The 16317-nt window shown below is 28.1% G+C and overlaps 1 protein-coding gene across 1 annotated transcript in view; it reads left to right on the top strand.

Annotated features, from left to right (window-relative positions):
- The window catches only part of LOC129960110 (uncharacterized), a 280895-nt gene that overhangs the window by 214153 nt on the left and 50425 nt on the right, over window positions 1-16317 (top strand). Inside the window, exon 3 of the mRNA XM_056073244.1 lies at window positions 8169-8326. Coding sequence (XP_055929219.1) covers window positions 8169-8326 — 158 coding nt within the window. The remainder of the gene's footprint in view (window positions 1-8168; window positions 8327-16317) is intronic.

The following is a 16317-nucleotide window of genomic DNA, read 5'->3' as shown; positions in this document are numbered from 1 at the left end:
TAGGCAGGCAGATTTGCGATCGAAATATAAGTATATTGCAGATTTTAAATGTGAAAAATATCGCTAAAAATGTGATCGTTGAGTTAATTAAATTGAATTAATGAAGCATTCGTTTTAAAATTTTTGTTAATTTAGTATGGGAATCATAGTTTAGTTTGGGACTAAAACATCAGTCTCAAAAATCGACAGTTGCATCTTCATTTTGCCGTAATTCTATGCCATAGTTTAGTTTGGGACTAAAACATCAGTCTCAAAAATCGACAGTTGCATCTTCATTTTGCCGTAATTCTATGCCATAGTTTAGTTTGGGACTAAAACATCAGTCTCAAAAATCGACAGTTGCATCTTCCTTTTGCCGTAATTCTATGCCATAGTTTAGTTTGGGACTAAAACATCAGTCTCAAAAATCGACAGTTGCATCTTCCTTTTGCCGTAATTCTATGCCATAGTTTAGTTTGGGACTAAAACATCAGTCTCAAAAATCGACCGTTGCATCTTCATTATGCCGTCATTTGGAACATGAAATGTTTCATGCCAATTGTAAAATGAGCAGAGAAGGCTGATTGAAAAGAACTGAAGGCTGATCATGGAATTATAAAAATAACATTCTGTAAGGTGAGAAAATAGCATATTGATGACAATTTCAGTAAATTGCCAAATTAAAAGATTGTATAATCTTATCGTGAGGATTCATTTTCCTATTCATGCTGGCTTTTGGTTTGTATATCACACAGCTCAAAAGTAATATCTATGTCTTATCACCGAAACAGACATTTCTGGTTGTTTCTAAACATGATTTTTACTCTCACTTATACGGAGCTTGCGAAATGAAAGCATTATAATCGTCAAAACTTCGGGATTTTGATGAATTTCCACCTTTCAGATCTCTAACAATCCGAAAAACACAGTTTAAGAATTATATCTGTTTGCTTATCTGAATGTAAACACGACTTTTTAGCTCTTTGAATAAAAGTGATGAATTTAGTATTTAAAATTTGCAACAAATGTGTAGATTTCTGTTAAATTTTAAACGAAATCCATGTTAGAAAGCTAGTCTTTCTGTCTGAGAGAAAGTGAACAAGATAACTTAAAAATAAAGGATCTAGATGCATAAAGTTTAGCATCTGGATACATATTCATGTCAAATTTTGAACCAGATCTATGTCGATTCTCAATTTTTGAAAGAGTTGACCGTCTGTCGATTTGTATATTTGTATGTATGTAAACGCGATAATTAAAAAAAAAAACATGCAATGACTTAAATAAATAAAATTTGGGAATGTGATTTCGTTACTAAATTGTAGCTGTGTGTCGAATTTTGATTTCAATCTGTCTGTCCAAAATGCATATTCGAAAAAATAAAAATGTGATCTCTTGTGGCATTTACGGTTTTGCTCAAAGCTCTTTTTTTTCTGTACAAGTTGTAAGGAATAACATCTTCATTAGGGAGAAAATTTTAAAGATACCATTCCGTTGGATTTTTTTAAGTTACTAAAAGTTTTAAATGTTTAACTTTACAATTATATTTAATTTCTATTACGAAGAATGTTGTTTGCAAACTGATTGATTTAGTGATTGTTAATTTATATGTAAAAGACGTTAGCCTTAATTAGCTTTGAAATGCCATATTCATAGCATACTGAATGTCTTTCATTATTTGCAATTAAGTCCTTTTTGTCTGGAGATTTGTTAACTTATTTTGTATCGCTCTAAACTTCATTTTAAATCCTACTTATAGAAGAAAATGTAGCTGTGCAGTTCTTTTTAGCTGTTATTGTTATTCAGCGGCATAGTAAGTACTTCCAATAACACAAAGAAATGTCAGTTGAAAAAACAGAAAAATTTCGAAACATTCCAGAATTTAGAGCTTTTACTACCTATTTATATTTGCAAAAATTTACCAACTCTATCTGGCGCATTGTCTTATTGGAAGAAGATGAAAATGAAATTTCGATTATTGCTGGTAGAGGACAGTCGGAAACAGTACGTCTACAGCAGAACATTTCACTATCCTTCTAAACTTAATCTTTGGAATAGAATTACAAATGGAACAAGTTTGTTCTCCGGTATAAATGGTTTATGTCATTTTTTTTCCTGCTCTTTATCGATATAATCTTATCCTAGACCGGCGTATTGCTCTTACTTTAATTACTTTACAGCGCGCTTCGATTCAGTGTACTGTCAAACGAAATAAAGGATTTTCTTTTTTTGTCGCAGTATCAGCTTCCTTCAGTAAAAAAGCTATTTCCCGCTAAATGACCTTCCAAATCGTAATGTAGAAAATTAAACTTTTTTCTTCCTTTGACTGAAATTGCTAACTTTTCTTTCTATATCATTTTTTTCTGTCGTGAAATTTAATAAAATGGAAGTGATTATATATACGATATCCAAGTGGATTCAGCTGCGATGGTAGAGGGAGAAAGCGATTAGACAAAACTTCTGCTTGGTTTGATGTTCAGAATAAACACGTGCGACGAATGTGTTTCTAGATTAATAAAAAGAAATGGTGATAGCCATGAGGAAGAAAAAAAAATTCTTCTGTCTAATTAAGCTGTGCAAAAATGGTTTTAGCGATAAAGGGAGGGGTTTTTTTTATGATCTTGACAGCTTTTTAAAAACCATCTGAGTGGAAAATTGTGTTACCATTTTATTGTGGACTAAAAACTGCTTATGGGTCAATCTATATTATTCGCAATTTTTGTTAAATGTTTTGTTCAACTCATTATCTGTCAGTTTTTCCCTAATTATATATATTACCTTTTGTTATCTACATGAATAAATTAAAGGCATATGCAGTTAGTCTACATTTGATTAATTTTCAACTATTTCTTGAAACTCAGGAATCTGACAAGAAATTTACTTCAAAACTTAAACTGAGAATAAATATATTTTATATGAAAGTAGATAAAATGAGAAACCGGTTTTCAATCTGTCTTACAAAATATGCTTTATACAATAGAGAAGAAGTTCAATCGAAGTATTTGAAGTCTGTTATTTTTATGATAATTTAAAAAGGCATTCAATGTAAAATATTTTTAATAAAACACATAAATTTTAGGAATTTTCCGTTCATTTTATAATACATAATTGTCTAAATACACGGTATTTTCATAACGAATGATTCGGAACAATTAATAGAAAAATGGGGAATTATTTTCTTGGTCTACGAATTTCTAAAATGAAAGCTTCGATATAAGTGGCAATAATAAAAAGTATTTCCTTTTCAATTTTTTCTGCAATACATTTTAAAACTTATTTAGCCAATTTCTTTATGCATTTTTTTATAGTGATTTCAATGTTATCCTCCTAATCTTTACATTAGGTTTAAGCTTCGACATCTTTCCATGTTAGCATTCGGACTCAATCCTCAAGAGAAGTGCATAGATTTTTTTTTTTTTTTTTTTTTTGACTGAAAGTACGACTAAAGCTAACCAGCGAGATCGCCTTTTATATATTCTTTCGGGTGAAGAATCTTTTTTCTATGATTCAGCTGCGCAAACAATAAATAATCAAATAAAACTTAGGGTCAAGCATGAATGTTTAAATACACGTGGCATGTAAGAATTAGAGAATTCTTGGCTTAGCTTCAGACTTGAAGATGCCACTCGAATATTATAACCTCAACAACAGGTCAGGTTTTATTTTTTATTAATACTCTGCGTTAGTTTTTTTATACGCAAAACACGGTCATTAAAAACTGTTATTTTTCGTTGAATAAAACTCATTTCGCTCTCTATGAAAGTGGATCTTTTTTATGATTATTGTTAAGATATTGGTACTTTGTTTAATCTGGGTTGCTCGTTGAAATTTGAAGCATTTTATTTTTTTTAATTCATGTTATTTTTTATACGCTTAATTTAAGATTTGGATTGCGCATCTAAATACAGTCCAATTATTTCAAATACATCAATCCGTATTCATCTGCCCATACTAGAATTCTTTTTTAATTCGCGTTGATAATTTTATTCTATGGTACATTTATATTACTATAAACTTATTATTCTTTCGTGTTTCAATAAAATCATTATCATATTTCCGTATGTAATATAAAAATATTATTTTTCTATTATCTGTAAAATGGATTCGCCGATTTTTTTTAATCATTTGGTTATTGAATGATTATTGCTTCGAAATATTAATCTCTCGATAGCTATAAAAACTTTTATTTTCGGTATTATCATCATATTTAATAAAAATTATGATGTGCGATGATTAATTTATTTCTTATTTTGGCCGAAAGAATACTTCATTTTAATAAAATTGGCATAATCTTTCTTTTGCTTTCTTCCATTGGAATATTAAATCTATGAAGTTCATTTCTCTTTGAAAAATGGCTTTGGAAGATTTTTTTTCCTTTGTCTTTCAATTTGTTCTCAAAAATTATTGCTGAGTATCTTACTGAATTCTACATTTAATTAAATATATTCCATTATTTTCAAATAATTAATAAATCAAAAGCATAAATTGCATCGCGAAACCGTCCATCTTATTTTTTGTAATCATATTTAAAAAATTTTAGTTATAAATTTATTTTAATTCAATGGAGTGATATTTCAAAATTTCAGAGAAGGCTGTTTTCTTTCATTGGTTTAAAAATGCAAATATGTATTCTACTTCTCCCCAGCGTTATTTCTGAGCCGCATTTGATGAATTATCTTATAATGTAATTTATTCAGATAATCATGCTGGCTTTCTGCATAATTATTCAACTTAATTGTTAATTCAGAAAAGACGATTAATTATGCTTTAACGATGCTGTATCTGTTTTAAATGAATCGAAAGAGTTTGTGCTTAATTAGATAAGAAAAGTAAACATATGAGTGAGCGCATTCGATTAAAAAGATGTGAAGTAACTAATAATTTAAATTGACAAGAATAATCTAATCAAAGTGTTGATTAGGTATGATTCCTTTCAAATTCAAGAGAGTGGCATTCTGGGACGCGAAGTCAAGTCGGTGAACCTCAAGTTGGTGGAAGCGAAGTCAAGTCAGCTGACTTTCATTTCTGTAATGAATGCTATTATTACTTCAGCTTTTATTCACTCTTACTTAATGCAAATGGAAAATTGAATATAAAGTTGCAAATTTAATTTTTATCGAATGCATAAAATACTTATGCTTGTCCGGAATTCCTAACAAATATTATCACAGTAAAAATAAAGAAAAATCGTCTTAGTTCTTCTTTCATCACTAATAAAGATTCCTTTATTATTAAAAGGCGTCTACTATCAAAACTGATTCCACAAATATGTATTCTATGTTCAAAGATTCTTTAAAAATACTCACTCACCTTTTTGCAGTCTGTCCCATTTTGTAATGAATGTTTAACACTTTATGCATTGATGATTTTGATGCATTCTATCGATAATTTCGAGATTTAATTAAAAAATTGATTTGCAAAAACAAAAATCTAAAAAAAAATTATTTTTATGTATAACAGATTTAAAAAAAAAATTATTTACAGTTGGGATATCCTACACATAATATATTTAACTACACATAAATATATTTAATATTTTTGTAGCAGTGTGTGTGTGTGTGTGTGTGTGTGTGTGTGTGTGTGTGTGAGAGAGATCTTGAATGAGGCAAGACAAAGTTCTTCTTTCATGGACAAATTAAGCTTAAAATTTCATGCTGCATTTCAAATTTAAAAAAATTACTAATCTATATCAAAACGTTTTATAAATTACTGAGTTCACAGATCGAAACCAAATGTGTGTGTGTGTATTTACACAATCCTAAAAATGATGTTTTTCGGATTGTGTAAAATTCACCAAAATCTCTTTTGTCAAAGAAAGTAAAAGTATCGTTGAAATTAAAGAGAGTTCTAAAGTTTGCGCTATCTATTTTAAATTATGATGCGTAATTGTTTGATTTCTTTCTTGTTGCCTCCTGCTTTCCAAGTCAGAATTCAAAACAGTTTAGTTTCTTTTAAAGAAAAAAAAAAGAAATTTTGCTTCGACTCGTAAAATTCTCAGTTTATTGGCGAAACAAATTTATTAAATTGTTTTAAATTAAGAAATCCAAATATGCTACCTTGCCTCTAGAATCATCTGTCAAAGTAATATATAGCTATGATCATGATCGAAAGGTCAAATAACAGTAATTATTGGTAATCTACCAGTAAATAATGGCAAAATAACCCCTTTAAACAAGAATAGTGTCGGAATACAAATTCACGCGACTGTAATAAAATACTGAATCATTTAACTTTTTGTAAATAGTTTTCCCCGATTTTCTTCTTTGCAAACTGGCTTTCATAGTTGAGAAATTAGAACCTTGGATCATAGTGTCTACAATCTATTTAAGCTACTGTTAAGTGCGATACATTTTGTTTTAAGTATTAGTATATTCTTGAAGAAAGTTATTTTATTCATTGTTCTAAAATTTTCAGGAATATATTCAGAAAAAAAACTAAGTAATGTTTCCTTTTAAAACCAATTTCTTTTCATGAATGCAGCCTGAGAAAGATGTGTGTCATTTTAAAATATAAAAGTTTATTTTATATATATATAAATGCTGAAAATTTAGATTTTTAAATTTACTTTAGTTGCTACTTAGCACATTAGTATATAATTATTAAAACAAAAAAAATTGGTAATTTGAGTTGTAAAAGATTTAATATGCATAAATAATTACCAACATTTATTTTTAAACTAGTAAAATAAAGAAGTACAACATTTATTATTTGTATCACATGTTAACATTGAATTAAATTTAGAATTTTTATAATAGTAATTGCTGCCAGCAATTTTTTTGTCGGAATCAATATAACCAGTTAGAAAGAAAATATATAGAAAATCTTTTATATAATCCTTTGGGGTGATTGTTCTTCTTATTTAAATATTTGGAATTTGTTACTTCTCATGTATTTGAAAGCTATTGTACTTATCTACATCTTTAGTACTTTCTGAACTTTAGTACTTGTTCTTGTCGCTGTTACAAACAGTGATGATTTACATTACAATACAATTTTCATTCGATTGAATGCTTATTAGATCAACTAGAAAATCTAAATCTCATTCAGAAGCTCTACAATAAATTAAGCGTAATAATTTTAATAACTATATTAAATGTATTAATTTTGTATATTTAATTAAGTTTTACTCACTTTCCATCGCTTATTTAAAGGGGAAAGAGGATTTTTTTAAAAATTCAATGATTGCTTTAATATGTCAATTCCTTTTCATGAAATGCAATTTTCTGTACAGGCACCAAATATATTAAGTATATTTTTCATTATATGTTATTAATTGAAACTTAGGAAGTTCTGTAATGTAAGTGGTATTCAATTTCATTGGTCTCTTTTCTGATTCATTCAAATTATTTATAACATACTTCCTCACTATACTACACAAAGTTCTTTTATATTTTCTTAAGCGTTTATAATATTAATCAATGCATATACTTAAAAAAAAATGTTAAACATATATGTGAAATGCAAAAATAAAGACTTTGCACAGTAAAAATGAAACAAATAAAAAAATTAAATGATAAAAAGCGATAGCTATTTAATATATTATAACTAAAAAGAATTAAGAAAGTGATTTTATTTGAGCTGTGAATTATCTAAATGGCAGTCTTAAAAAATGCTGGTCATTTCTTTTAATTCCTCAATATACATGTTATAAAAAAATAGTCCAATACCTGTATGCTGTTGAATTCTGCTTAACCATAAAAGATTTATTGATTTTAATGACGCCAATTTCATTTTAGCTGCAGATAATAAATGGAATCTTTTAGATTCCGTTTATGCCAAAAATAAAATTGTTGGGAAAATAAATTAAAAAGAACTGTTTGCACTTTTCCCAAGAATGCTAACACTGGCAACCGCTTTACGTATACTTTTGAAATATTTAAAACCATTTTACCCTTCTGCTTGATTATTAAAGTATTGCTCTTTTTTATTATTATTATTTTGCATTTTATTTGTTTATTACTTTTAATTTCCAATAATTAGTAAACATTTCATGGCTTAAAAAAAGACTTTTTAAAAGATTTTCTATGGAAAAGCGAAAGATTAACCTATTTTTAACCTGAAACATGTTATCTATTATTTATCTTTATTCACAAATTATTCAAATGTATGTAATAGTTTTAATGAGGGTTAATATCTGTTTTGTTTATTTTATTCCATATTTTCCATTTCTCATTATGTTTTTGTTTCAGCCATGTGAACAAAACTACTACCACCGAAGATCCGAGAAAGGATTCTGATGAGGAACCTCCCCAACCTCGTGACGTGGAACTGGTGCGAGATCCTCAGAAAGGTTTTGGGTTCGTTGCCGGAAGCGAGAAGCCTGTAATCGTCAGATTTGTCACAGAAGGTGAGTGACAAAAAATATGTATTACACTCTAACACCATTATTTAAAATAATTGAATATGTATGAAACAGTAATATGAAATTTAAAATATCTGCCTATATTAGATCCAAGAAGTGAATGCGGGTAATATATTTCTTTTAAGATTGACAGATTTCTTTTTAGTTCTCATTGTTGCATTTGCAGCACCTCCAAATACCTGACATTCACGAAACAGGAAGTTTTGTCCTTAGTGCTATCGTAAAATAAATTTAAAAATAATTTAAATTTTAAAATAAGTGTAAAACTTGTGCGAATGTGAAATTAGATCCTTAGAAGCTTTTTTTTTTAATTGTTGATGAATGATTTTGAATTTGGATTTTGTGCGATAATAATGGCGAACTGCGAATTATTCAGAAAAGGCATTAAAATTTCAATTTATTATAATTAAAATTTTATTAAAAAACTCTCTAAAGGTCTTATTTAGTGAGCATTTATTACCCGAAAAGAAATATGAGCAGAATTTGGCACTCTGTTCAACAATTTGCATTGTGGATCATTTTGAAGAAATTTTGCATTATGCAGTGTCAAATCATACATTCTTCGGATGGTGCCCAGCCTATAAATATTGTCGCGTAGATCGCGTAGATAAACCGTATGTTTACTAAATTCAAAGAAAACACTCGGTAATCTCAAATGTAAATTTTATTCAAGGAACTAAACCTTACATCTGTTTTTATCCACAAGACGAAATAACTCTAATCTTTCAGATTTAGAAGGATACAGAAATTATAAGAACATTGTAGAACAAACGAGAAATAACAAAGTAAATTAATAACAAAACAATTTTTAGGCAACTTGCCTGCAATCAGATACGAATTTGCGAACTGTCATTCGTAGCATTTTACCACTGAGCTATTCAGTCCACGCAAAGTTAGAACAAGTTTCGCTACAATATGAACTAGCGATGCTGAAGTATTTTGTATCTAATTGATAATTAAACGTGGGATAATTGAAAACCTGCAAACACTATCAAAATAAAATTTTAATACATCGAACTCATTATTTATTTAAATGTTATATGTTAATAAATTGTATAATTTTTAATTTTTGAAAAAATCTTTAATAATAAATAGCTAAAATAAATTAGCTCTCTACTGATAAAAAAAGGACTTAATTAAAATCAGCACATTTCGTTGCTTTCGCTTTTAAAATTTTAGCGCTGAATTCTTTGATTTATGGATTGTTTATTTGAATATTTCAGTGAGTCGGAATCAGTTTGCTATCATTGAATTAAATTAATTATAGAATTTTTTTTCATTAAATATGCAGATAAGTTTTCATATTACCGTTATTACTATCTTATTTATTAAACTGAATTCTCCCTCGAATTGAAATCAATTTTGTAATGAGAAAAGGAAGAGAAATGTTTTAGAGAATCTTATTTGGATGGAAGCATATGGCTGGCAAACATTCTTTTTAATTCATTTACTTGCTCTTTATTCCTTTTAGAAATAAACTTTTTTCTCTCATGCTTGTAGCAAATAATAATCCTCTTATAGTATCCTCTGATTAATTAACATTGAAAAAATAGCTTTTTGTAGAGGAAATTCCTTATGTTGAAAAAAATTATCTTTTTTGTAGAAGAGCTTTGTACTTAGATGTTAATTACAGTTTTTCCAAAATGGAGTAATGGATTTTATTCTCCAATTTTTCCTTTTTTGCTTTAAATACTTTTCTGTGTGAAAAAAGAGAAAAATTCTTTTAATTAATGGCTTTATTAAATTCTATTTTAACTACTTTTTTATTATTTTTCTGAATCATCTTCTATTTTTCAGTATATTACAAATTATCATAGCTGAAGTGAACGAAATATATGCGAGAAAAAGTCGAAAACAAAGACTCTTTTTTTCCCTTACGAACAACGCATTAAATCTGCATGCACTGTTACACAGTAAGCATTCGATTTTCAATGGTCTACGTAGACTTACTTGTAAAATATAGCTTGTGAATTGTCTCGAAAAGGTTTGAACTGTGTTATGAGCAATGAATAGAATATCACGATTGAAATTGCACTATATAATATAATTGTCTAATATTTAATGTACATATCATATTAGTAAAAATGTAGCCTCTTAACAATTGCTCATCCGAATGTCGAAAAGCCAAGCATCAACTTTCGCATTAATTGTTATTTCTAAATAATCAAATTATGTAATTTGCGTAAAATGTCCATTTTTAACTAATATCCGTGAATTTCTCTAACTTTATAAAGCTCACTTTTCCTTTGTAATTTATATCAAATAGTGACAATACTTTTTTAAATGAAAAATGAGCGAAACATAAGAGTGAAACGAAAGAAGAAATATGGAACAAAAAGAAAATATTGTTCAACTTATAAAATGTAAAAATGAAACAAAATAATAAATTTCTGATTGTATGTGTACAATTCAAAAAGTTTTTAAAAAATACTGCTCAGTATATTAAATGTGAAAACAAAGTCATTGAACAATATATGAATATGAAATGCAAATATTAAATTTCATGAAAGATGAAATATTAAAGAATTTATTAAATATTCTTACTGTTCAAAAAAGAGCCTGAACTGAAGAACTCTACTTGAACTACGAATTATCAGAACGGAACTTCTATAAGCACGGCCATTTAGCTCAAAGTTTAGTAAATAAAATGAAAAAAAATCTTAGTTTAATAAAGACTTGGAGAAGTACTCAAAAAATAGAGACATATTAGGTTGAATTCTTCTTAACTGTGAGACTTTTTAGAATCTTTAAGTCCAAGATTTTTTCTCTTTGAAAATTAGAATTTTCTTTTGCTTTGGCACATTCTTTTTTTTTCAACTATATTTTCTGCTTTAGCCGAATTCTGTGCAATAAATTCTAAGTCTGCTGATCTGTGGTCCTTTAAATCGAGTTTTAATGTATTCTAAAAAATAATATATCAGTATTAAACCTTTAAATAAGACATATATCAACTTTCTTTCAAAAACAAAAACAAAAAACATTGTGAAGAAAATTAGTCAAAAGTTCTTCTAGAAATTGCAACTGTGGCTTTATAAATTATGAGCAAAAAAAGAAAAAATGTAAGCTAAATAATGCAAACTTGCTTTTATCTTTAAATGTCGGTTTTTCAAAAGTTAAAACCTCTTTTAAAATTAAAAAAAAAAAATAGGAAAGGAGAAAGAAGCATTTAGAAACCAATCGTTTCTTTCCCTTTGAGCATTCTACGTTCTTTCAAAATCAAAATGGAAAAACAAATACTCTTCTGCTTTGCGTTCAACCATTAAAGCATAAAATAAAACACGATTTTCATTTAAATTTCCGGTGTCATTTCATAGGGAATTATCAGTGAAAAAAAAGATGCATAAAACATTCATACTCATCTCGATTTTTTTTTTCTAAACGTTCATTGACGTTCTTGGGGGAGAAAAAAAACGATGAAATATGCATCGAATTTAAACATCCCTTATCAGAGCTCATGTGTTACCGATTTCGGAACCCGCATCCGATAAATGTATGTAAAAAAGACGGTAAGGGGGAAGGAGGGCAAGGAAGAGCCGTGCAGACTCATTATGCATGCTTCTTCGCTGGAGCCCCTCATCGGTAAAGGATGTCGCCAGATAGCTCCCCAATTCGCATTGCTACTTACGTGTCAAATCGACTTCGACGGATGGTTGTTAAAGAACTGCTTTCGGGAACATATCCAAATCAAGCCATTCGGGCTTTATCATTTCGCTACTTCAAAAAGGAACTGCATGCAAATTTTGAAAGACCCCTTGCCCATTGACTCAATAATTTGCAAGAAGAGATTTGTTTGGATCATACCCTTTGAGTAGTAAAATGTCAAATTCAGTTTATCAATGTCACTGTGGATTTGGGAAAAGGCTTCCCGTGTTGCTTTTGTTGCTAGCCTGTTAAATGGACGGAGACGGGCTGGAAAGAGCTTCCTAGCATCGGGATCGTCATCCAGGTGAAATTGTTCTGGCGTCGCCTAAAAGGTTTTGAAATGGCATTAACTCTATAAGGAATGGGATAGTAAAATAGTCGCGACAGGTTAAGATATGACTTCTGTAGAGTTGACTAAAAGGTTATTAGTTTGAAAATTGCGAAATCAGACATTGATATTTTTCTCATGCAACACAGTTCTATCATTTTACTCAAAGATGATGAAAATGAAACAGAAACTCCTTTCTTCCTTTGATTTATGTTGGTTGAAAACCGTATCCAATTATAATATCAAATAAACAGAATGTATAAAATATTCGTACATATGAAAAACCAACCATTTTGGTTCTAAAGAATGCTAGCGAATATTTGAGGGTGAATTTTCTAAATCCAATTACTTTGCAGTAAGAATTTTCTTGACAAAAAAATATTGGTAATTTTTAACAAATAAGTTATCTAACGACTATTCTATCTGCCATACAAATTATAATCAAAAATGAATCAGAATCAACGATAAAATATTCGAATAATTTTCAAAACTGGATATAGAATCCTATTATCTGTGATGAAATTCACTTTTCATTATTTTTTAATCTTTAATTTTGTATCTTGATTCTTCTAACAATTAACAATAAAACAATTTCTTGTGATTGCTTTAAGTAGTTGTTTAATCTGCAAAAGTAAATATAATTGAAAGTCAAAGCCATTGTGATTTAAATGAATATCAATTAATATCTTATTATTTAAGAAATATATTTTTCTTTTTAAAAAATATAAGAAATTGGGTTTTGTCTTTCGTCGATAGAAAAAGAGAAGTGTTTCAGAATGCTATGTTTTTATCGAAATGGAAATATGGAGGTTAACAATCAACTCAAAAATTATTAACTTTAGTATAAAGTAAAGAATTTTAACTCTTTTTTTTAGTTATTCATTTTATTTCTTAATTTTTTTATTTTTACATTTTTTTTATCAAGAAAAAAAAATCTCCATTGTATAAATGTATTATTTATGTATACTCATAAAAAAAATTTCCAATTCTTCTTCTTTTCTTTTTTTACAGAGCATGCATAGCATACGAAATTTATAACTAAACAATATTCGAGTCTCTAACAAAAAATAAAATCTGCCCCATGCTGTTATCCTAATGAAGATTTGTTTGCTAGGCTGAGACATGCTTTTTAATCAGTGTGGCGCTGAGCCAGGCCATTTTCCTCTTTACTCTAACAAATAAAATTTTTTAAACAAAGGATTCACCAATTTAACGAAGAGCTTGCCGTAGATTTTTCCCGAAATTATAACTTGGGGATGAAAAATGGGTTTGGAAATATCCCTAGGGTCATGCAACATCGATTTTAATGACAGTGGAATAGCTTCAAAAGGCACTGTACAAAGCAAAATACACGATTGAATTTTGTTTTTGGTGGTACTTGAACTTTCATTTATAGGAAAGGGAGGCGCTTATTCCTTCAGCTGTTTACAAAATTCATCAAAATCATATTAAAATAATATTTAATGCTTTTTTGGTCACGTATTTTATGAAGGAATAATGCCAAGACTTTTATATTTATGATTTCACGCTACGATTTTGTTAAATGCTTTTACTTTAATTCTCATGTTCTTTAGCATTTCTATTATATATATCAATTTTCTCTCACATTTTTAGTTATTAGAGCTTTGAAATGTTATACAGTTATTGGTTCTCGGTGGAAATTAAAATTTCAATAATTTTAGAGCTCTTGATTCTCAATTAATAGATTAATTAAGGTAAAAATTAATTTCACAAAGATGGTACCTCTAAATTAATATTTCTCTTATTAATAATTAATACCATAACGTTTGTAACTGTAGATTATGAAATATAAAAGTATTAAAACGAAAAATAATAGAAATAAAAGGTTTTTTTTATTAATATTATCATTTTATTAATGTAGTAAAAAGAAAAAAATGATATCTTGCATCGACTATCAAGATATTATTTCTTTATCAGTATTATAAAGAAATCAAGTTACAATATTATCATAACAAAAAAAATTCTTAGATATTCATTGAAAGTTGAAATAACATTATAATTCCAAACTGGAATGTTAATAATATAGAATTTTAAAAAAAATTGATGTAAGAAATTAAAAATATAAAAAATACGAATTGAAAATTTTATTCTTAGAATAAGAAAGAAAGAATAGAATAGGAATTGTATTTTTAGAATACTTAGAATATTTACTGCATTAAAAGAAAAGTAAACATACAATCTTTCGTTCAAATTAGATTATTTATTCTTTGAAATCTAAAATGTTTATAGAAGGCAATTTCATTCACAGTGAAATTTTATTTGACTGTTGGAACATCTATGTAAAGTCAAAGAAAGCTGGGCGGTTTACATAGGAAGTTGCAATATCAGCAAGATCGTTCTCAATTATCAGAAAAGGGAAAGTTATTTTAAGTCTTTATTTTTTAAAAATGAAGGCTAAAAAAATGTAAAATAATGAATATGAAAAACTGTTAAAAAATACTTTTAATATAACATAAAAAAAGGAAGTATAATTTCTTATCAAAAATCGTAAAATCGTCTGGCACAGAAAAATAGTAGGCGGAGCTTTGAAATCACAACGAATATCTTAAACAAAAAATATGAAATTTTCATTGTATAAACATTAATTTGCATTATAAATCTGATTACGGTTCCAGTTTGCTTAAAACGTTTCTGTAAGCGCTTCATAGTTTTGTGATTTTTATTACAACCTCCAGAATAATTTCTTTAAAAAAATACTTTATTCTTTTTTAACTGATAAAACTGTGGTTTTTTTTGTTTGTTTTTTTAGTTTTATACTTGTTGTTTTCTTATTGTCGAGTTAAACATTCACTTAAATCCACCACTTTTAGTAAATGGTTTTAATTAGTTGCGCGTTGTAGTTCATACAATTGGTTTTAACTCGTTCAAAATAATTCTTGTTAACTATTACATACATATTTTTTTTTAAATCGCAATTAACAGAATTTAATGTCATGGATTTTTTAATTTGTTTTTAGCTGAGAAGAGAAGTGCGTATAAATTCCAAGAAAGTTTTGAAAGAGTTTTATTAACTAATTAAACAATTCTTAGTTAATTAATTAGTCGTACATATAAAAATATCTCTATCCCTGAAATAAATTCTTTCCTAGACATTCATTCTATTTCTTCAGTCTAACATGAGAATTATTTCTTGCCTAAAAGCATTAGATTATCACTTTTATTTAAACCTTTCTTACCTCTATTAAATATTTCTGGAAAGTAATTAATTGAGGCTGCTTTTGTAAGAATTATTGATGCAGAAATTTTGCACAGCATTATAGTTTGTTTTGTTATTAATTATTAAGGTCTGTACTAATTTCAGTCTTTAAATTTCAAATGTATTGAAGTTTGTAATTTTTATGGAAATAATGTGCATATACCTACTTCTTCTGTATAATACATGATTAAATATCCCATCAATTTTTAATTTCTGTCAAAATTTAATTATTACGAACAATTCATATATAGTAAATATATAAGGTAAAACATATATTTTGAAGCAGTTTCGTGGCCGATGAGTGAGAAGACGCTTCAAATTTTGAAATTTCTCTTTTATTCCATCCCGGGAGATATAATTTATGTACAAGAAGCGCGGACAAAGCTGTCGTCCGTTCACAGGCGATACAAGAGCAGAAGAAGGCCGAAATATTTATCCCCAATGAATATAAACAATTAGATTCTGGTAGGGATTTCTGTAAGCATGTCGATTTAAAATAGGGAAATCTAGGTATCTTCTAAAAATAATTCGCTTAGTTTGACAATTTTTTATCCCTTCGCTTGGAGCGTAGGAATCGCTGTTTTAAGCATTTTTACAGAGCTTCTGTAGCATTAATTAAATAGAAAAGATGGAATTTGATCAGGAAATAAGAGAACATTTTAGAATGAAGTTAATAGGGCTAAATTAAGATAAAACTTTGGGAATTAAGGTTTAATTTAGATTTAAAAATACCATTGCATTGTGGTGGAATGAAGATCATTATGAGCCGTGCAGTGGAAGCAAGAGAAT

Source organism: Argiope bruennichi, chromosome 2, assembly GCF_947563725.1.
Source record: "Argiope bruennichi chromosome 2, qqArgBrue1.1, whole genome shotgun sequence".
In the NCBI taxonomy this organism is placed as follows: Eukaryota; Metazoa; Arthropoda; class Arachnida; order Araneae; family Araneidae; genus Argiope; species Argiope bruennichi.
Note: the sequence above shows the minus strand (reverse complement) of the source record. Positions and strands in the feature narration are given on the sequence as shown.